General features: G+C 44.5%; 1 protein-coding gene across 11 annotated transcripts in view; it reads left to right on the top strand.

The window, feature by feature from the left end:
• Positions 1-22793, top strand: part of LOC109867043 (dedicator of cytokinesis protein 9) — a 117925-nt gene that overhangs the window by 87569 nt on the left and 7563 nt on the right. For 5 of the 11 annotated variants that reach the window (XM_031795603.1, XM_031795578.1, XM_031795608.1 and 2 more), the window contains exons 10-44: positions 548-622; positions 711-851; positions 2293-2505; positions 2628-2750; positions 3207-3289; positions 3751-3873; positions 4254-4333; positions 4462-4649; positions 4966-5031; positions 5150-5242; positions 5378-5501; positions 6719-6837; positions 7686-7769; positions 7894-7983; positions 9069-9184; positions 9396-9465; positions 9564-9689; positions 9795-9866; positions 10487-10633; positions 10799-10882; positions 10973-11084; positions 12695-12873; positions 12971-13087; positions 13180-13294; positions 13407-13528; positions 16717-16831; positions 17046-17112; positions 17252-17299; positions 18499-18638; positions 19565-19680; positions 19978-20115; positions 20221-20403; positions 20568-20681; positions 20821-21036; positions 21256-21313. In XM_031795603.1, coding sequence (XP_031651463.1) covers positions 548-622; positions 711-851; positions 2293-2505; positions 2628-2750; positions 3207-3289; positions 3751-3873; positions 4254-4333; positions 4462-4649; positions 4966-5031; positions 5150-5242; positions 5378-5501; positions 6719-6837; positions 7686-7769; positions 7894-7983; positions 9069-9184; positions 9396-9465; positions 9564-9689; positions 9795-9866; positions 10487-10633; positions 10799-10882; positions 10973-11084; positions 12695-12873; positions 12971-13087; positions 13180-13294; positions 13407-13528; positions 16717-16831; positions 17046-17112; positions 17252-17299; positions 18499-18638; positions 19565-19680; positions 19978-20115; positions 20221-20403; positions 20568-20681; positions 20821-21036; positions 21256-21313 — 4057 coding nt within the window. Of the gene's footprint in view, positions 1-547; positions 623-710; positions 852-2292; positions 2506-2627; positions 2751-3206; positions 3290-3750; positions 3874-4253; positions 4334-4461; positions 4650-4965; positions 5032-5149; positions 5243-5377; positions 5502-6718; positions 6838-7685; positions 7770-7893; positions 7984-9068; positions 9185-9395; positions 9466-9563; positions 9690-9794; positions 9867-10486; positions 10634-10798; positions 10883-10972; positions 11085-12694; positions 12874-12970; positions 13088-13179; positions 13295-13406; positions 13529-16716; positions 16832-17045; positions 17113-17251; positions 17300-18498; positions 18639-18993; positions 19038-19564; positions 19681-19977; positions 20116-20220; positions 20404-20567; positions 20682-20820; positions 21037-21255; positions 21314-22793 lie in introns of all 11 variants that reach the window. The other 6 variants (XM_020455974.2, XM_031795588.1, XM_020455968.2 and 3 more) reach the window with 3 other exon arrangements.

The raw sequence follows: 22793 nt of genomic DNA, 5'->3' as shown, positions 1-22793 counted from the left end.
TGCCCTGCCTCAAGCACAAGGGCCCTACAGGGCCTGTTCACATGAGACATAATGTAGTTGCACCATGAAATCACTTCACCATGGGAGGTAGGGAGCAGCCAGTCAGGCCTCTCAGAGGAGTGTAGCTGCCTCTACAAAAATATATTTATTTAGCTTTAACTCTGCTTGTGTTTAGATAAGCACCTTGTTTAAAAAATATATATATATATATATTCTCTATCTATGGTTAGACATACACAGACAGATGACAGCTCCCGCTGTTTGAAAAGTGGCCAAAAAAAAGGAATGGAACCAAAATCGAATAAGTTCCTATAGAGAAAAGCTACAGTATGAGATTTCCATGGCCATTTGCTGAAGTACTCAGTGCTTGTGCAGACATCAACGGCTGGGGTTTCCAGGAACAGCCTGGGCTCTGAGGTGGACATCTGACTGTCTCCTAGGAGCACATGTCCATGTGTCAGCCCTGAAGAACAGTCTTTCTCAAAGGATAAAAGCAGTTCAATTTGAAAACCTTTTGCTTAAGGAGGTTTCAATTTCTTGTCCTCAGAGTGCAAGAGATATTGAATCGAAAATGAGGAACGAGACCAGATTGAAACTGTTCACCTTGGACCCTGACACACAGGTTAGTAACTATCAAGTCTCCCAAAAGGTATTTCACAATCCCTCCCAGCTCCAAATGTTGATTCAAAATCCCTTTTTTGTATCTTTAGAAACTTGACTTCTCAGGGATTGAGCCTGATATAAAGCAGTTTGAAGAGAAGTTTGGAAAGCGCATTTTGGTGAACTGCAATGACCTGGCCTTCAACCTGCAAAGCTGTGTAGCGGAGAATGAGGAGGGACCAACAACAAACGTAAGCCAGATGTCCTATTCAGAGTCCTCAATGAGTCAGTGCTCAATTTGTACAGTCAGTGTGTTATTATCGTAGTGTATAGTATCTGCTCTGGAGAATGGACTAGAGAGCGCAAGAGAGGGGTGGAGGGATCACTGCTGTTTGTCTTTGTCAAGAGGGAGCACTGGGTTGGCATAGTAACCAGCCGAGAGCCACGGTAATGAAGGAAGGCGCTGTCTAATGGAGGGCAGTTTCCTGCTGTCACACACAGCAGGCTGTCCAGTGCCAAGAGAACATGTCAACCTGTTCAGAGAAACACAGACCTGACAGATACAGACCTGACAGATACAGACCTGACAGATACAGACCTGACAGATACAGACCTGACAGATACAGAGATAAACCAGAGGGATACAGACCTGACCGATACAGAGATAGACCTGACCGATACTAACCTGACAGGTACACAGGTACAGACCTGACAGGTACACAGGTACAGACCTGACAGGTGCAGACCAGACAGAAACACAGATACAGACCAGACAGATAGAGACCTGACAGATACACAGGTAGAGACCTGACAGATACACAGGTAGAGACCTGACAGATACACAGGTACAGACCTGACAGATACACAGGTACAGACCTGACAGATACACAGGTACAGACCTGACAGATACACAGGTACAGACCTGACAGATACACAGGTACAGACCTGACAGGTGCAGACCTGACAGGTGCAGACCTGACCGATACATCATGGAGCAGACCAGACCGATACATCGGTACAGACCTGACCGATACATCGGTACAGAGCTGACAGATACATCGGTACAGAGCTGACAGATACATCGGTACAGACCTGACGGATACATCGGTACAGACCTGACAGGTACAGACCTGATAGATGCAGACCTGACAGATACATCGGTACAGACCTGACAGATACACCGGTACAGACCTGACAGATACACCGGTACAGACCTGACAGGTACAGACCTGACAGATACAGACCTGACAGGTGCAGACCTGACAGATACACCGGTACAGACCTGACAGGTACAGACCGGACAGATACAGACCTGACAGGTACAGACCTGACGGATACACAGATACAGACCTGACGGATACACAGATACAGACCTGACGGATACAGACCTGACAGGTACACAGGTACAGACCTGACAGATACATAAGTACAGACCGGACGGATACAGACCTGACGGACACACAGATACAGACCTGACGGACACACAGATACAGACCTGACGGACACACAGATACAGACCTGACAGACACACAGATACAGACCTGACGGACACAGAAACTTGGCATAATGACACTGTCAGTCCCTTGTCCAACCTTCTGGCTCACTATGTCATCAGTGCTCATCTATAAATGGTGTAGACTAGACTGGAGGTTCATTCTCAGACTCTGTTTAAACTTGTGCTTCATTTTGCAGGTGGAGCCATTCTATGTGACCTTGTCGCTGTTTGACATCCAGAACAGCAGGAAGATCTCGTCGGACTTCTATGTGGACCTGAATCACCCGTCCGTCAGACAGCTAGTGCCCAACCCCAGCAGCCCGTACATGAACGGGGGAGGGGATGCTCTGCCGGGGGCGCAGAGGGGGGTCCACGGCCTGCCTGAGGGGGCCATGCAGTACCCCAGACAGGTGAAGAGATATTAGAGACACTAATCTCTATACAATCTTTTGAGCTATTAATCTCTCAATATGACGATGTGGTTTTCGAGGTTCACTCATATCTGTCATGACTTGGTTTTCTGTCTCCACAGGGAGTGTTCTCTGTAATGTGTCCACACCCAGATATCTTTCTGGTGGCTCGCATTGAGAAGGTCCTGCAGGGGGGAATCACCCACTGTGCTGAGCCCTACATGAAAAGCTCAGACTCCACCAAGGTACGCTCTGTACCAGGCCTCAGCATCACAAAACGCAACAGTCAATTCCCCCACACTCAGCAGATTTCATTTGATTATTCCATACATAACAAATGAGAAAATCATCCATGTCATAAGTGCTGGCTGGTTACATCAACACTCCACAAGCATTGGTTTTGGCTATACAAATCTGGTTACATGCTGTTAAAGGGGGTACAACGAGCAGTAATGGGATCCTAGAGAGAGAATCTGAAATGCATTAGGGACCATTTTCAAGGTGCATGTGTTTGTGCACGCTTGCGTATGTGTTTGTGTACGCTTGCGTATGTGTTTGTGTGTCCGTGCCTGTTTGTGGAGATTGGCCGGCCTCAGAGCTATGAGATATGCTGGAGATATGCTGGAGTGCTGACCATCACCTCTGTCTGTGTTGTCAGACCAGCGTGGTTTCACTTACACACGGTTCCTCTTTCCCACCAGGTGGCACAGAAGGTCCTGAAAAATGCCAAATTGGCCTGCAGCCGTTTGGGCCAGTACAGGATGCCTTTTGGATGGGCCGCCAGGTATTATTTGGTTACTAACCTGAACTGATGTTTATAGTAAGAGATTATTGACCAACGTTTGACCTTTTGGAATATATTTTCATCAGTAGAGATATTTGACAATATGTAAGCAACGTCTACTGAATAAGGCATCGCTTTGAAAGGATAGAGTACAAAATGTCTAGATGAAATGAAAAAGACTTGTAAAATGTAAAAAAAACATTGCGTTTATTCCCAGGCACAGTAAAGGGTAGGGAGTTTCATATGTCTGTTTTTCTCTTTTTGGCACTGGTGAATGTATCACTCTTCAATGAATTGTGGAAAAGCTCAGTACCCATGGTGTCTGGAAAGAGAATAAAGGTGTCACAGGATACCAGACCAGGGGGAAAAAACCCTGACAGGAACATCAGCAGATCTTTGTCCAGAGACCTACTGGAAACAGACCTGGGTTTTTAATGATTCTCATCTCTCCTTCCCTGCAGGACTCTGTTCAAAGATGCATCGGGGACGCTGGACAAAAGTGCTCGTTTCTCCGCCATCTACAGACAGGACAGCAACAAGCTGTCCAACGACGACATGTTGAAACTGCTGGCTGACTTCAGAAAGTTAGTAACTCTCCTGTCTGCAGTTAATGGAATTGAAAATGTAGTTAATTGTTGAAGTACTATATCTTACAGAAATGTTGAATTTGGATTATTCTTGCTTATTCCGAATGATTACAGTGTTCTAACAGTGGGTATTTCTTAAGCTGAATCCCATATAGCGGTTTGTTGGCTAAAGAGACTAGATGGTCAGAGATTCTCTTTCACAATGAAAGCCTGTACCCCAGATGTTTTCCCACCTTTACAAATATGTGGTTTCTCCTCTTTGGTTCTGTCTGTTCACAGGGTAGTTTCCAGGCGGCTTGCCTGTTTTCCATCAGGTCCTCCTAGGTAGATGATAACAAAGGCATTAACCGCTGCTTATTTTTCCTTCTCCTCCCTAGGCCAGAGAAGATGGCCAAGCTCCCTGTCATCTTAGGAAACCTCGACGTTACCATTGACAATGTTGCCCCTGACTTGACAAGTAAGCCCTCCAAACTCAGCTCACACTGGGAACATGAAAGATGTTTCTCTCCAAGTCAGATTGGTCTGATTGTCTATCGGCTGTTTATTTGACCCCCCCCCGTCTGTTCTGTGTCTGCATGTGCGTAGGTTGTGTTACCTCATCCTACATTCCTGTGAAGACTTTTGAGAGCAGTGAGAAGACTAACATCTTCTTTGAAGTGGAGGAGTTTGTTCCCTGCATAGCCAAGTGCTCCCAGCCGTTCACCATCTACAACAATCACCTCTATGTCTACCCCAGGCACCTGAAGTACGACAGCCAGAAATCCTTCACAAAGGTATAGTCACAAACATTGACCCTACATTTCTGTTTGATCAAATGATGTATACTGTACATTTACGTGGATTTCAAATCATGAACCGTATGTTGACGCAGTCTGTACACTGATGTGGTAAACTCCACTATTTGCTACTGCATTTCATATTGCATTTCATATTCATACTGCATAGTAGTGGTAAGGTACTTGTAACTTGTCCAACTTTCTCTAACTGAGAGAGAAACTTTGCTCTAGACAGTTACAGCAGAAATGTGTTCCCGCCAGCATCTTCAAGTCGGTCAGCTTTGTTCTGTCTGTCTCCTCTCTCTCCCTTCAGGCTAGAAACATAGCTGTCTGCATCGAGTTCAAGGACTCGGATGAGGAGGAGGCTGTTTCGCTCAAGGTAAGCTCCTAGTCATGTGACTCCTTCTGGCAGAGTTCCTGAAGCCACAGTGGCATTTGGTAGCAGAAGAACTGCATACTACTTAGGGGAGTGAACATGCTGTTGTTATTACCCACAGTGCATCTATGGTCGACCAGGAGGACCCCTGTTTACTAAAAATGCATTTGCTGCAGTATTACATCACCAGCACAGCCCAGAGTTTTATGATGAGGTACGTTGTTATAACAAGCCAACCTGGCCATCTTTATACAGAGCGCTCCAGTCATGATTAGTGAGCAGACGAAGCAGTGGCAGCATGTAATGCTTGCTAACTCATAAGGTGTATATTTTTGTTCCTGTCCCTCAGTTTAAGATGGAGCTTCCCACCCAGCTCAATGAGAAGCACCATCTGCTGTTCACCTTCTTCCACGTCAGCTGTGACAGCAACAGCAAGGCCAGCACCAAGAAGAGAGACGTGGTGGAGACACAAGGTATTTTATTTTTTATTACACCTTTACTTAACCGGGTAGGCCAGTTGAGAACAAGTTCTCATTTACAACTGTGACCTGCCAAGATAAAGCAAAGCGGTGTGACCGAAAACAACAACACAGATTTACACAAAAACAAACGTAGAGTCAATAACACAAAAGAAGAGAAACATTTAAAAATCTATGTACAGTGTGTGCAAATGTAGAAGAGGAGGTATGGCAAAAAATAGGCCATGGAGGCGAAATAATTACAATTCAGCATTAACACTGGAGTGATGTGCAGATGATGATGTACAAGTAGAGATACTGGGGTGCAAAAGAGCAAGAGGATAAGTAACAATATAGGGATGAGGTAGTTGGGTGTGCTATTTACAGATTGGCTGTGTACAGGTACAGTGATTGGTAAGTAGCTCTGACAGCTGATGCTTAAAGTTAGAGAGGGAGATATAAGACTTCAGCTTCAGTAATTTTTGCAATTCGTTCCAGTCATTGGCAGCAGAGAACTGGAAGGAAAGGCGGCCAAAGCAGGTGTTGGCTTTGGGGGTGACCAGTGAAATATACCTGCTGGAGCGTGTGCTACGGGTGGGTGTTGCTATGGTGACCAGTGAGCTGCGATAAGGCGGGGCTTTACCTAGCATAGACTTATAGATGACCTGGAGCCAGTGGGTTTGGCGATGAATATGTAGCGAGGGCCAGTCAACGAGAGCATACAGGTCGCAGTGGTTGCTGGTATATGGGGGTTTGGTGACAAAACGGATGGCACTGTGATAGACTACATCCAGTTTGCAGGTAGACACCAGACCCAGGATTAGGGTTGAAAAATTCTGTGAATTTTCAATAAATTCCCTGTTTGTTTTTTTTCTTTAGAAATCCTGGTTGGAGCATTCCAGATTTCCTACTTAATCCCTCCTGATTTCAGGCAATCCTCCAACCGGGACTGACATTTTTCAACCCTACCTAGGATACAGCCCTCAAGGCCTAGATCCAGTGTTAAGCCATTCATTGTATCCACCCTATTTCTTTCCATTGCCCTCCCCAGTATAACGATTTGTGTCTGTGCTAGTTTCCACTCTTCCCTATTCTCCCAGTGCTGAGTCACTGTTGGGCGTGACCATAGAGATCCTAGTAAATGAATTAGTATTCTAATTCCTAATTCTATGGGTATGACACTGTCTGTGAGCAGACTGACAGTCCTGTCTCTTGTCCTTGTCTCTCCCCAGTGGGTTACGCCTGGCTGCCTCTGCTGAAGGATGGCAGGGTGATCATGAATGAGAGTCACGTCCCCGTGGCTGCCAACCTGCCCGCTGGCTACCTCAGCTGTCAGGAGGGTGTCAGCAAGGTAGTGCTCCCTTCACTCCCACTGACACACACACTGTGGCTTCCTTCTCCCTTTCCGTGGCTCCTTTCCTTTTTATTTTATTGAACTAGGCAAGTCAGTTAAGAACCAATTCTTATTTACAATGACGACCTAGGAACAGTGGGTTAACAGCCTTGTTCCAGGGCAGATTTTTACCTTGTCAGCTCGGAGATTCGATCTAGCAACCTTTCGGGTTACTGGCCCTACGCTCTAACCACTTGGCTACCTGCCGCCCCGTCCTTCATCACCACAAGACTGAAAGAACATAATGGGTTTAAAGCAATCGGATTTAAACCTATCCAGTCGTTTTAGATCAGTAAAATCGAACCTATTTTGGCCGTGAAAGAAAGTAGAGCCGTGAGCCACAGACTTAACCTTTGTGTGGTAGTGCCCTGCCTGTAAATTAGAGTTGGCACTGTGGGGATTACTTGTTGTCTGCCTCAAGGTTGTGTGAGATGTAATTATCCAATCAGGGAAGGTGAAAGCGTACAACAGTGTGACCAAACAATATTAAGCTAATTGCATGAGAATATATGGCTGAATTAAGTTTCAACTTAATGTTGAGCTTTAGATCTGTTCTCAGCGTTGTTTTGGATCAACTTACGGTAAACTTAAATGCCTTTCATTTTGTATACGTTTCTGCAACTACCTCCCCATAACAAGCAACGTTTTAAGTATGTCCTACCCTCTTGTGGCATTGCGACAGTGACCCCTATCACGGAGTGCCGTTTGAAATACATCACCAATACATGTTGCGTGATCCAGTACATAACCAATGATAACCACTGTCGTTGTTTTTCTGATTAAAATATGTCCTATGTCTCACGCAGCAGCATCCTGAAATCAAATGGGTGGATGGAGGGAAGCCTTTGTTCAAGGTGTCCACTCACCTCGTCTCTACGGTGTACACTCAGGTTGGTATCGTTTCACAGATAAACTCAGGGACACAACTGACCCAGGATTCTTAAAGGCTTGTTCTCCACTGTCTTTTCTAGAAATCTTGTTCTAACATCTCTCCCTTTTTTCTTTCCTCTGTAGGATCAACATTTGCACAATTTCTTTGCCCACTGTCAGAGCACAGAGTCTGCAGCCCAGGTGGCAGCAGGAGAGCTGGTCAAGTATCTGAAGGTAAAGCAGCAACCGTGGCACCTCTGGGTCTGACAGAAATGACACTTGTCACATCTCTCTCCCCAACACCTGTCACCCATCACTCTGATTTCCTCAGGATGTTTAGAAATCTGTGCTTGTTTCCTCAGGCCGGGGTGGGACAATGCTAACATGACCCTAGGGTCTAATCCACGGGCGCTCTCTCCATTGTCCCCCTGTGGACATCGACATTTTCAGATGCATCTCTGGGGTGCTCATGTAAACACACTAGTCCACAGCACGCAAACAATGGCAAGAGGGTCACACAAGATCAGGATTTAGCAGAGAGCATTTCACTGGCAGGTTGCCAAATAATTTGGCCGGCTTTGGCTGTGTTAGCAGCCCCTACAAATGTAGGCTCTTAATTTGATCACCTAGTTGCAGGGGAACTTTGTATTTGTGGTTTAAAAAGGGATATTTTTTTATTTCCACTTTGAAATTTTACACTTGATCTTCTGCTATAATTTTTTTCATCAACCCCTACAAAAATGTCCATGAATTATAATCCACATATTTTACATTTCCTGTTGCCACAGGATTATTTTCCTGCTCTAGCAAACTGGATCAAATTAAGATCCTAAATAGCCAGTGATGCACCAGTGCCCCGCTCTGCCTCATTCCAGGATAGACGTGTTTGTGTGTGTGATTAACACATGCTTATTCTCAGGTGTGTCCTGTTATTCTGTGCGACTTCCGTTTCCTCTTATGCAAGCTTGTGTTTGTTTTTTTTTCGCCTCTTTTGGATGTGGGATGGAACTTTCACCCCCTCATAGACTCCCGAGACTGATTAGAGCCAGGATGGGAGGGAATGTTTACAGTATGCCACCAAGCATTTACATTGAAGCTGATTCTTGTTCTCATGTAGCCTTGTTTTATCTCCCCCTCAGAATAGTTTTATCGATTTAAGTACATTCTGATCATGCAGTTAACCCTGTCTAGACGTTTGATGTGCTTGTGGATGATATTCTGCAGGTTCAGCGTTTTGGCTGGGAGGGGAGCACAGAAAAACACAATGCCTTGAGCATCTTATTTACTGCATTCTCTCTTCTCCCCCCCACCCACCTCAGAGTCTTCATGCTATGGAAAGTCACGTGATGGTTAAGTTCCTGCCCACCACTCTCAACCAGCTGTTCCGGGTGTTGACAAGTGCCACCCATGAGGAGGTGGCCGTCAACGTCACCAGGTCAGTAGTCTGGCTCCCAAATGGCACCCTATTCCCTAGTGCAATACATCTAGTGCAATACATTTGACTAGGGCCCATAGGGAAGCTATATGGGGAATAGGCTGCCATTATGGACATAGCCATAGTGAGTACTGACTATGAGTATTGAGACATAAACCACAAACATGTTATTATTGCACAAGTCTTACACATGCTTTTTTGCCCTGTTCAGAGTCATGATTCACATTGTTGCCCAGTGCCACGAAGAGGGGTTGGAGCACTACCTACGATCATATGTCAAGGTAATCGTCATACTGGTCCATTTATCATATGGCACATTTTCTTATGCTGTGTTTCTAGAAACGCTTTTAAATTTTTTGTTGTCTCTTTCCTGGTTCAGTATGTGTTTAAGACTGAGCCATACACAGCCACTACCACGAGAACAGTACATGAGGAGCTGGCCAAAGCCATGACTGCAATTCTAAAGCCTTCCACAGACTTCCTCACCAGCAACAAGTTGCTCAAGGTAATAGATAGCACAGCATCTGTGTGGAAAAGGAGTCTATGGACATTTGCATCAGGTTTCATGTTGGCATTGATTTGTATTTCTTTCCGTATTTCTGTTTCGTAGTACTCCTGGTATTTCTTTGAAGCCTTAGTAAAGTCCATGGCCCAGTACTTGATTGAGAGCAGTAAAGTCAAGGTAAGTCTGATGTGACACTTTACTAAGCCAACTAAGTCTTCATTTTTCTTTTTATAGAAATGTCAGCTTATCAGTAATAGCTCCTAACATGCACAGCCATGTGGGCTGCTACATTCCTCCCACAGAATAAAGCACAGCCATAACTAACCACCGCCTCAATGCTACCCACAGCAATCTCTCCTAACCAACCATAGCCCTGAGTTTCCTCTCTGGCATGGCCGTGTATAATCAGGAAGCTGCTGTAGGAACCATTAGGAGTGTGCCACACTAAACAGAGGAAACAGGGACACTCCATTAAGGATTCCCCCCTCTGCTGTGGTTTTGTGGTGGTTCACTGGGATGGCCTCTCTCTGGGAATAGCTGTGTTGGAATCAGAAACACAACAGCGAGTTGTTGTCTCTCCTCAAGCACCACATTGGAAATTAGTGTTGTATATGAATTTCATGTGTTAGCCTCTACTGTAATATTAACCAAAAAGGTAATTCAATCAAATAAAAAATGTACAGTAACACCATGGACAGTAACACCATGGACAGTAACACCACGGACAGTAACACCATGGACAGTAACACCACTCTCAATAACAGCTCTGGCAGTAACAGCTTGTCTCTGTTTCTCAGCTGTCCAGGAACCAGCGTTTCTCGGCCGGCTTCCACCACACGGTGGAGACCCTGGTCAACATGATGATGCCCCACATCACCCAGAAGTACAAGGACAACCTGGACGCAGCCCGGAATGCCAACCACAGCCTGGCTGTCTTCATCAAGGTCAGCTGGCGCCGTCTGATTGGCTAGTCTAGCACTGTTGGTCCTCCTTATAGCCGGTTCGGGATAATAACAATGTATTGGTGTTCATTAGAGGTTGATGATATCCACTGTTCTGTACTATACTGAACTGTATGTGGGAATGTCCTTTCCTTCCTGTGTCCACAGCGCTGTTTCACCCTGATGGATAGAGGCTTTGTCTTCAAGCAGATCAACAACTACATCAACTGTTTTGTGCCCGGAGACCCCAAGGTAGTTATCATGATTAAATAATTATCATTACAAATGATAGTCCACCACTAGACCTTTTTGTTTCTTACACTAATGTGCTCTTATTTTCAGACTCTGTTTGAGTTCAAGTTTGAGTTCCTGCGTGTCATATGCAACCACGAGCACTACATTCCCTTGAATCTGCCCATGCCCTTTGGAAAAGGGAGGATACAGAGATTTCAAGGTGAGCACATTTCCATCGTTTGGGCAAAATAAATGCGACTGTATGCAGGTATACCAGGGTCACATGAGGTACATCTATTGAACTACAAGCACAAGGCTTTTGTAATATGAAGTTTTGAGGGCTGTCTGCCAAAGGCTCTTGTCCATTTTTACATAGAGTGTTTCAGCAGATAGTGGATTCAATCGTTTCTCCAGCAGCATCTCGTCGAACTCAAGCACAGTACCCGTACTGTCCAAGTTCTGTCAGCCAAATGTCATAAAGACACGTTACAGTATATCATGTACTGTTCTCTTTGTGTTCTTGCTACCTCTGTTTTGGAATAGAGCTTATTTGTTTGTTTCCACTTTGCTCCTCTTCTCTCTTTTGCCAATTAGCTTTACTTTCTCCCAACATGGAGTCATACAGTAATCCTGTAGGTAGGTTCAAGGTGTGCTGTCTGCTTGTCCTGTCCGAAAAAAAATACTTTGACCCCCCCCCTTTTTAAATTATGGCCACATAGGCAAAATAATCCCCTTGAACAACTCAATTGAGTCATTCATTCAACAGCGTCATTACATACATTTGGCGTGGATGTGGAATGATTCATTTGTCTCTCCCGTGTCTAATACTAAATTATCATTTTTATGCTTCATCTCTATCTATATGAACTGTAATTGGCTGTAATGAGTGAGTTAGAAAAGGTATGGGTGTGTGTACGTTTTAATTCTTTGGACTACAAAGCGTTCTTATTTCTGTGTCAAGGGTTTGGATTGTGCGACGATAGCAATAGGTTTGTACTTGAGGGCAAACCATTTTTTTTCTTTTTTTCTTCAATTGAATTTCAATTGGTCATTTCGGAGGCGTTTACATTTTAAAATGTGCATGTAAACCAATTACAGCTCATATTGAGGCTAACAGTGGATGTGAAGTTTTAGTACCATCATTTCAGTACACCTTCTGTGTGTCACTTGTGATTTGATTTGACTTGTGCCTCATGCTCTGTGACGCTCTCAGTTTATTTGCCGGTCTGTTACCCATAACAACCACCCTGCTTGCTGACTGTATCTGTTTATTCACTGCCTGGTCCCCGACTCCTTTAGACTCATAATTACCAGACAAATTGCCGATCTGTGTAGCTAAACAGAATGTAAGCTTGTGAACCTTCCAGGATGGTTGTACGAGGTTATGACTCCTGTCTGGTTGTCTTATTTTGACTGATAATCTCTGTTATATACATTGTATTGCAATACTTTAGAAAGTCATTATTGGGTGTATTTTTTTAATTATTGTGTCTGATCGATTATCATAAGTGATCATGAAATTGTAATCATTGTAACCAATATGTGTTATCCTATCCTTAATCTATTTGTGTATCAGCATGTATTGGGGTTGTTGGTTTGTTTGAATACTCTATCTTGTTGGAAAAGTTTCTCAGCGTTGGAAATAGTTTTGTGGCCTGATTACAATCTTCATTAGAGTTCAAGTGCAGTTGAACTTCATTCGAATGGCGCCAGTCTATTAAAGGCAAAGGTCGGTTCAGTGCTACACTGGTGGTATTGTTTACATCGGGGCAGATAGTTTAGTTTCAGGACTTCCTCCTAAAGTCTGTCTCTTGTCTGTCCTCCTTCCAGACCTCCAGTTGGACTACTCGCTGACCGACGACTTCTGTAAGAACCACTTCCTGGTTGGGCTGCTGCTGCGGGAGGTGGGCGGGGCCCTGCAGGAGTTTCGAGAGATCCGTCAGATATCCATCCACGTGCTCAAGAACCTGATGGTCAAGCACACCTTTGACGAACGCTACACCTCCAAGGTAAGCAGACTCATTCTCCCTGCCTCTTTCCTCTAGTCGTTTCGAAAGTCATCATAAGGAACAATGACGTTTAATCAGAGCTTTATCTCTATTTCAGAGCCAGCAGGCTAGGTTGGCAACTCTCTACCTGCCCCTATTCGGTCTGCTCCAGGAGAACGTCAACAGGCTCAATGTGAAGGAAGTCTCCCCATTCATCATCAACCAGTCCAACAATGTAAGGCTGACATCTAGTGGCTGGATACCACCACAACTCAAAGGCCCTACCTGTAAATGTTTGACTTTACTAATGGTCCATTTTCCTTTCAGAATGGAAGAGATGACCCACTCCTGGGCAACTCCATGATGATGACGCCTCCACGCTCCAGTACTTTGTTAGACAACAGTTTGCACAAGGATGTGTTTGGGGTTATCTCTGGCACCGGTGAGATTCAGTCTGCTTTTGGCAGGCAACGATATGACACTCGACTCATGTTGTCCCGTAGTGATTGAGCGACATGCGAGTTTAACTGTGCTGTTGTCTTTGTGTTCCCCAGCCTCCCCCCACGCGTCCTCCACCCCCAACATTAACTCTGTCCGCCACGCTGACTCCCGGGGCTCCCTCATCAGCACTGACTCTGGCAACAGTCTTCATGAGAAGAGCAACTCTCTGGACAAGGTACAACTCCATGGAGACATAGTACAGCCACTGTCATGGACCGTTACTTAAAGTTGACCATTTCTGCTTTCACTTATTGAGGGTGCAGCCTGTGCCTGTTGTATGTGTCCTACTGGCACATGACCTCCATCAGGATATCAGATCCCTGCAGTGCTGTTAGTCCATGTGGGCTAGAAATAGATTTGTACGGGTCAATATGAGTTTAGCAGCTATTCAGTGAATGAGATTTAGGCCACGTATTTAGTTGAGGATGTTTCATGCATCATTTTCTGTATTTCTCACTGACACATAAGAGGTGCGTCCATTACAGTGGCAAGACAAAGTATGTGAACCTTTTGGAAATACCTGGATTTCTGCATAAATTGGTCATAACATTTGATCTGCTCTTCATCTGGGTCACAACAATAGACGAACACAGTGTGCTTAAACTAATTACACACAAACAATTATACGTTTTCATGTCTTTATTGAACACACCGTGTAAACATTCAGTGTAGGGTGAAAAAGTGTGTGAGGCCTTGGATTTAATAACTGGTTGACCCTCCTTTGGCAGCAATAACCTCAACCAAACGTTTTCTGTTGTTGCGGGTCAGACCTGCACAACGGTCAGGAGGAATTTTGGACCATTCCTCTTTACAAAACTGTTTCAGTTCAGCAATATTCTTGGGATGTCTGGTGTGAACTGTTCTCTTGAGGTCAGGCCAAAGCATCTCAATCGGATTGAGGTCAGGACTCTGACTGGGCCACTCCAGAAGGTGTATTTTCTTCTGTTGAAGCCATTCTTCTGTTGTTGATTTACTTCTGTGTTTTGTGTTTTGTTTTCCGGTTGCATCACCCAACTTCTGTTGAGCTTCAATTGGTGGACAGACAGCCTAACATTCTCCTGCAAAATGTCTTGATAAACTTGGGAACTCATTTTCCCATTTGATAGCAAGCTGTGCAGGCCCTGAGGCAGCAAAGCAGCCCCAAACCATGATGCTCCCTCCACCATACTTTACAGTTGGGACGAGGTTTTGATGTCGGTGTGCTGTGCCTTTAATTCTCCACACATAGTGGTGTGTGTGTGTGTGTGTTCCTTCCAAACAACTCAACAGTAGTTTCATCTGTCCACAGAATATTTTGTCAGTAGCATTCTGCACTGTGCTCTTGCAGTCATCTTTGCAGGAAGGCCACTCCTAGGGAGAGTAGCAACAGTGCTGAACTTTCTCCATTTATAGACAATTTGTCTTACCGTGGACTGATGTACATCAAGGCTTTTAGTGATACTTTTGTAACCCTTTCCAGCTTTCTGCAAGTTAACAATTCTTAATCTTAGGTCTTCTGAGATCTCTTTTGTTTGAGGCATGGTTCACATCAGGCAATGCTTCTTGTGAATAGCAAACTCACATTTTGTGGGTGTTTTTTATAGGGCAAGGCAGCTCTAACCAACATCTCCAATCTCGTCTCATTGATTGGGCTCCAGATCAGCTGATTCCTGACTCCAATTAGCTTTTGGAGAAGTCATTAGCCTAGGGGTTCTCATACTTTTCCCAACCTAGACTGTGAATGTTTAAATGATGTATTCAATATAGACAAGAAAAATACAATAATTTGTGTGTTATTAGTTTTCCATGTTTGTCTATTGTTGTGACTTAAAATGGAATCTTATCTTCATCTATGACCAATTTATGGAGAAATCCAAGTAATTCCAAATGGTTCACACACTTTTTCTTGCCACTGTATACCTGTGACAGTTATGAGGTTATCCCCTATTAACTTGTCGTTGTACCATTGACTCCTCCACCCACCCACACACTCCTGCTGCTGGCAGAAGGAGAATATCAGGCGGAGACACTCTGCCAACGTGCTGCGCTTCTTTTCCGAGACCGAGGACTCCGTGCTTTCCATTCGCTCCAAGCGCGCCACCGTGGACTTTTCCCTGCTCACTGTCCCGAGTGTCTCAGAGAATCATGTCCCGCATCACACCACCACTCCACTCCAAGTACAGAATACCAATACCCCCCCCCCCCCCTTCCTCCCAAGAGTGTCCCATCTGGGAGTGTGTGTGTGAGAGAGTGTGTGTGTTTTAGTCTTTGCCGAGTTCCTTTCTTTGCCAGGCGGATGATACACAGTTTCGTCTCTGGTGCCATGAAGCACAGCTACTGTGTGGCTTCATGGGTCTTTCTGTAGGAGTGATACACACAGCTGGAGCCTCTTTATTTTTGATCTCGCTCACATGTGCTGTGTGACTTTTCTATCTCCGTCTGTAAGAGTTCTGAGGACCAGTTTTTGTAGGATATTCCCTTTCTTTGTGTTATGTTTCTCTCCATTTTGTCATTTTTGAATGATACTCTGAGGAGGCAGTTAGCCAGAAGGGGAAAGAACAACATGAATGTGTAATATCTGCTTAATTTTTAGGCTGTGAATGATACCCATCTAGTATATTTCCAATTATAAATCTGTCTTAATAAAGAATTCATGTAAATGATCGCCTACCCTCTTCAGTCAAGTTCCCAGACTTATTTGGGGCAGCTAAGTTTAGCCGCTAACTTTCTCTGTCAACACTCCTCCAAGACAAGACATAGCTGCAGTCTTTCCGTGAGGTCATCCTCAGTTAGGAGTTCTGGTCTAGACTAACTCACCGCTGGCAACGGAAGACGCTGTATTTTGCCAAACCCACGCTGTGGTATAACTCCTGGTTCCTGCTCCCTGCTCTCTGTCCCAGCTTTGAGAATTCTAGTGATTAGGCCCTGCACGTAGAGCTGATCTGGCAGTCTCACCCGCGTCTAGAGGCCAACAGGGCCTGAGTGACTGACTCCATTAGTGTAGTCATACTGCACCGTGAGTCATACTACATGCTTATCAGCACATCATATCACATGAATACTAATGTATAGGATGTAGATGTACTGAAGGGCAATTTAGTATTACATAATAATGGCAATGATAAACTCTCTGTTTTACAGTTGAAAAACTGATTTTTCAATTCGTTTTTATTTTCTACCCGTTTTGCCTTTTTAGAACATGGACGGATTAAGATGCGATGAAGAAGTAGACAACAAAATGGCAAATATGTCAACAAAGACCGGAATATGACAATACTACTCCTCCCAATAGCGTTATGCTGTGAATAGAGCAGTCCGACAGGGCATAAGTAGAGTGTTGTGGTGTATTCCAGCTGATCTCTGACCAGCGCGTCTGTCCCTCAGAACCAGCCAGCCTCAGCCCTGGGCAGCAGCCTACTGCGCTGTGACAAACTGGACCAGGCTGAGATCAAGAGCCTGCTCATGTGCTTCCTGCATGTCCTCAAGAGCATGTCTGAGGGTAAGACCACACCTCTCTCTAGTGCAAGTACATGGTTATATGTTTTTTTTTTTTGGGGGGGGGGGGTTGGATATGCTTAGTGACCCGTGTTTAGTTTCCCCAATACTTCACCCCACATGACCCCCTATCCTCTATTTGGTGAACTGCTTTTGACCCAGTGCCATCTGGGACGCAGCGCAGGTGACTCTCTAACTCCCTTCTATCCTTCGTTCAGATGCTCTGTTTACATACTGGAACAAGGCCTCGTCTGCTGAGCTCATGGACTTCTTCACGCTAGTAGAGTAAGAAGTGAACTCGGCTTGGCCGTGTTGTTGTAGTCCTGATGCTACTCCATACCATTTACCGTGCATATCGGGGGATGTTTAAGCGTCCTCTGTCCACATTGAGTAACGATGAGTCTCCCAACGTTTTTGTTTCCAGGGTGTGTCTCCATCAATTCCGATACATAGGAAAAAGATCCATCGCAAGGTAATGTTGCCAGAATGGTTCAATTAGTTGTATCGCGCTTGTATGTAAAACCTGTATATGAGACTACATTCATCATTTATTACACTTTCATATATTTTATATGTTATTGTTTATATAATTGTGTTGATTCAAATGTTATGTTAATGTTGTGTGAATATTGTCCAACCATTTTAGGGACATGATATTGTGCTATTTTAAGGTATAGGAATGAATGTCGTTTTGTAGTAACACTGGAGACCAGAACACAAACCAGTGACTGATATTTCTACCAATAGGCCCAAAACAGTACTAATGTGTGGTTTGTTGAGCTTGGTTAACATTGTGTGTACAGTAAAGCCCCTGAAACACTACACCATATAAACACACTATACAGTACGCTCATAATTTGCCTTTGGACTCTGGCACACACATTCTCTGTGGGAGCTCTCTGCCGGACACACTGATGGCTATGGGTCTCACTCTCCACTCTCTCTAACCCACCACCACTCTCTCTGTTTTTCTATTCATTTTAAATGCTGGCAAGTTTAATATAGTTTTATTAAAAAAAACATGGCTCCTGCCCCCTCCTGCTTGGGTAAGACTAGAGGTGGAATTAACTCTCCTATACTAAAAGCATGTTGTCTTCTCTTTTCTGATTGGCCATCTTATAACAGCACACAACTGATTGGGCATGTAATAGCACCTCATTACTCTATCCTGACATAAGCGTCACCGTATATAGTGTCTGTCACTGTCATGTGCATGCGCTGGCTTCTGCTGCTACTAACTGCTGTCATGCTGATCTGGCACTGTCTGACCCATCGCATGAGAAACACCCTTCTCTGAATCGCCTCACAGCTATGATTTTACTTCTCAACACTGAATCAGGACTGTATAGATGATCACAAATGGGAAGAGTAGCAGTGTGTTAAATTCGCTCCAAGATGCTCCAAATATACCTAAAGCAGACATTTGTTCATGTCCTAGAGGTGCGCTTGATTTTCTCTTTAACCCTTTTTCTAGCCTGGGAGACAGTTCATGATTAAGACAACCACAAAGGAGTCTTAAACTGATCTGGTTACCAGGCTATACATTATATCCTACCATTTTTTAAATCAATAGAATAGTTAGGTATGTAATATCCAGTCTAACCTGCTTGACTAACCCTGGTCCTGCTGGTAGTGAGCCACTCGTCTAACAGTGTCCTGTTTCCTCATCAGGAACCAGGAAGGGGTGGGACTCGTAGCAGCACATGAGCGGAAGTCTCAGACTCTGCCTGTGTCCCGTAACAGGGCGGGAATGATGCATGCCCGCTTACAGCAACTCAGCAGCCTGGATAACTCATACACTTTTAACCACAGTAAGTGCCCCCAAACACTCACCTTTAAACCAAAGGCCCCTCTGCTCCTCCCTCTGTAGTCAGTCATCTCATCATCATCATCCTCTTCATTAGAATCATGTGTGCCAAACCCAAGTCCAAAGTCAGCCGTTCTAGAGCCGTCCATGGATGTTGTGGTTTTGAGTGAATAAAAGATAGGGGTTTTATCCTAGAGAGTACATGAACCCTTGGGTTGAAGGGATGGTTTTCATCGGGCCAAGGTCACCATGTAACGTTATACTGACTTCACAGGAAAGCAAAAGAGATTCAACTCTATAGTATAGGGTGTCTGTTACATGATTCCCTTTTAATGAAGTGGATTTCTTTGTGTTTTCAGTGTAAGAAAGATTTCAAGTGTTCTTGGAATATCTGTAGACCATGGTAAGAATGTATCAGGTCAACGACAGGCAGCTTTCAGACTATTAGCTCTGTTCATCTGGTTAAATTAAGAGCATGCCATTTTAGCTGAGAATGAGGCATCTTAAACCCTCTGATCCCTCTATCCTGTTCATTTCTGTTGCCTTAACTCATTTCTTTGTATTCAAACCTCTGAAAAATCACAAGTAAAATACATTTTGTTTTCAACTCCACGGAATATTATTTCCTCCTCTGAAGCAAGTTTTTTTTTTACCTTGATACTAATGATGACTAATCTCTATCTCTGTATTGTAATGATTACTCACGAGGGCATTTATGCAGCCCTGACTCAGTCTGCAGTGCACCCTAGTCCCTATACCAGAGCCCTATGGGTCCTGTTTAAAAGTAGTGCACTAAATGGGGAATAGGGTGCAATTTGAGACTCTGTCAGAGCACATAAGAATTTAGGGGTGATTTGAAAGTGCTCCAGCTGTGTGTGTGTGTGTGTGTGTGTGTGTGTGTGTGTGTGTGTGTGTGTGTGTACCCTGCAGCCTATAGCCACTCTGATGCTGACGTGGTGAACCAATCGGTCCTGGAAGCTAACATCGCCACGGAGGTCTGCCTCACCGTGCTGGACACTCTCAGCATCTTCATCATGGGATTCAAGGTACACTCCTAGCTGTGGTTTCTGTTGGTGATAATAAGCGGTCCTCAACATGTAAAAGTAATCTCAATGCCTTACTAATGTGATTATGTTATCTAAAAGTTGAAACTCCCTCTTCAGTTTTCTTACCAATCACTGACAAGAATGCAATCCTGCTTGTGTACAGTACATGCATTTGTTATGTCTTGTTTTCCATTTGATTGGATATGTCACCTTTTTCCCCACTTCTTACTTGATGTTGTCTATTACTGCCAGTCCCCGGGCTTTTGAAGATAACTGTCTGTACTTTTATGTCCTCAGACCCAACTCTGTTCGGACCATGGCCACAACCCGCTCATGAAGAAGGTGTTCCAGGTGCACCTCTGCTTCCTGCAGATCAACCAATCAGAGACGGCCCTCAAGCAGGTCTTCACCTCGCTGCGCACCTTCATCTACAAAGTAAGGAGGCCAGTGGTCCTCAACACTTCGCAGTAGTGAAGTGTTTTTCTCACCCTGTCTTAAATGTGCCGAGTATCTAATCATCACTGTGTGTCTTGTTTCCAGTTCCCCTGCACCTTCTTCGAGGGTCGTGCAGACATGTGTGCTTCGTTCTGCTACGAGATCCTGAAGTGCTGCAACTCGAAGCTGAGCTCCATCCGCAGCGACGCCGCCCACCTCCTCTACTTCCTCATGAAGAGTAACTTTGACTACACCGGGCGCAAGTCCTTCGTCCGCACTCACCTACAAGTGAGAGAGAGAGAGGGTTTCCCTTCTACATGCTGATACATTTGTCTCCTCAGAAGATCTCTATGTAGCAGCACGCTCTATGGAGCTTTCCTAAAGAGTGGCTTGGTTGATGGTTATGGTAGTAGTTTCGTATTGATGTGTGCGTTTACTGCCCTCACGCCCAGGTGGTGATCGCCGTCAGTCAGCTGATCGCTGATGTCATCGGTATCGGAGGAACCCGCTTCCAACAGTCCCTGTCTATCATCAACAACTGTGCCAACAGTGACAAGACCATCAAAGTCAGATCCCGATGGGGACACTATTCTCATTCCAACTGCATGTCATCCGTATTGCTTGGTCTTTAATGAACATATTATATGAAATATATTACAGCCAAGGTTGGACCACTTGAATAATCTGCTGTATTATCCTGTGTAGAACACCGCTTTCCCGTCAGATGTGAAGGACCTGACCAAGCGGATCCGGACGGTCCTGATGGCCACAGCTCAGATGAAGGAGCATGAGAGAGACCCGGAGATGCTGGTGGACCTGCAGTATAGCCTTGCCAAGTCCTACGCCAGCACGCCCGAACTCCGCAAGACTTGGCTGGACAGCATGGCCCGCATCCATGTGAAGAATGGAGACCTGTCCGAGGTCTGTACCAGGCTACGGGTCAGAATTTGGGCCTAAAAATCTGAGTATAAGTCAATGCCAGAGGGATGGGTGTTATTTTGATATGTGTAGTTATTTAAGGAATGGATTATGGTAGAATCTCTCTATACACAGTATGATGATGTTATATGTTGAATTCAAGTCATGTGGGTGGCTGGTAAAACATACTGATCTATCTGGAATGTTCTCTGTTGTTCACAGGCAGCCATGTGTTATGTGCACGTGGCGGCACTGGTGGCCGAGTATCTCCGGAGAAAAGGTGCGTTATCCGTCAGCAGTAGAGATGTTGCTGATGATTGTCATTCGATGGTGCCGTTGTCTCTTTTCAAGGCAGGAGAACTTCACAAGGGGTTCATGAATGGTCAGCGCATTGTGATTTTAATGAAATTATTGGATAGTTATTAGTTTGTTATTAGTCAGTAGTCCAATACTGTACTGTGATTAGTGTACATAGCACTATGTAATTTGTCGTTCTTTCTACGTTCCGATACGATCAGGGGCCGTATGTATTAGTGATGGGGGAGAAAACCGATACAGTGACATACAGGGATCTTATTATAGGGTCGATATAGGGTGTTGTTTTGACAATATCGCAATATTATTTTTGCGCTAGTTGGCTGTACCTGCACCAAAACTCCTTCATAGCCTTTTCTCCGTCTTCTTTTTAAATAGGGAGACGGTTTGTTTTCAGCACTTTTATTTCTATGACTGATCAAAACTCGTTTTCTCATGTCTCTCTCTGTCCCACTGCAGCAGACATATGGTGAGGAATATGTTTGGAACATCAAATCGCAATAAAATGGCGCTGTCGAATCGCAATACATATACAGTTGAAGTCGGAAGTTTACAGACACCTTAGCCGAATACATTTAAAATACGTTTTTCGAAATTCCTGACGTTTAATCCTAGTAAAAATTCCCTGTCTTAGGTCAGTTAGGATCACCACTTTATTTTAAGAATGTGAAATGTCAGAATAATAGTAGAGAGAATTATTTATTTCAGCTTTTATTTCTTTCATCACATTCCCAGTGGGTCAGAAGTTTACATACACTCAATTAGTATTTGGTAGCATTGCCTTTAAATTGTTTAACCTGGGTCAAATGTTTCGGGTAGCCTTCCACAATAAGTTTTGGAATTCGGTGAATTTTGGCCCATTCCTCCTGACAGAGCTGGAGTCAATGAGTCAGGTTTGTAGGCCTCCTTGCTCGCACACGCTTTTTCAGTTCTGCCCACACATTTTCTATTGGATTGAGGTCAGGGCTTTGTGATGGCCACTCCAATACCTTGACTTTGTTGTCCTTAAGCCATTTTGCCACAACTTTGGAAGTATGCTTGGGGTCATTGTCCATTTGGAATACCCATTTGCGACCAAGCTTTAACTTCCTGACTGATGTCTTGGAATGTTGCTTCTACATATCCACATAATTTTCCTCTCTCATAATGCTATCTATTTTATTAAGTGCACCAGTCCTTACTGCAGCAAAGTACCCCCACAACATGATGCTGCCACCCCCGTGCTTCACGGTTGGGATGGTCTTCTTCGGCTTGCAAGCCTCCCCCCTTTTCCTCCAAACATAACGATGGTCATTATGGCCAAACAGTTCCATTTTTGTTTCATCAGACCAGAAGACATTTCTCCAAAAAGTACAGTCTTTTTCCCCATGTGCAGTTGCAAATCGTAGTCTGGCTTTTTTATAGCGATTTTGGAGCAGTGGCTTCTTCCTTGCTGAGCGGCATTT

This window comes from Oncorhynchus kisutch, linkage group LG2 (genome assembly GCF_002021735.2).
Source record: "Oncorhynchus kisutch isolate 150728-3 linkage group LG2, Okis_V2, whole genome shotgun sequence".
Lineage (NCBI taxonomy): Eukaryota > Metazoa > Chordata > Actinopteri > Salmoniformes > Salmonidae > Oncorhynchus > Oncorhynchus kisutch.
This window is presented reverse-complemented; position numbering and strand designations above follow the sequence as displayed.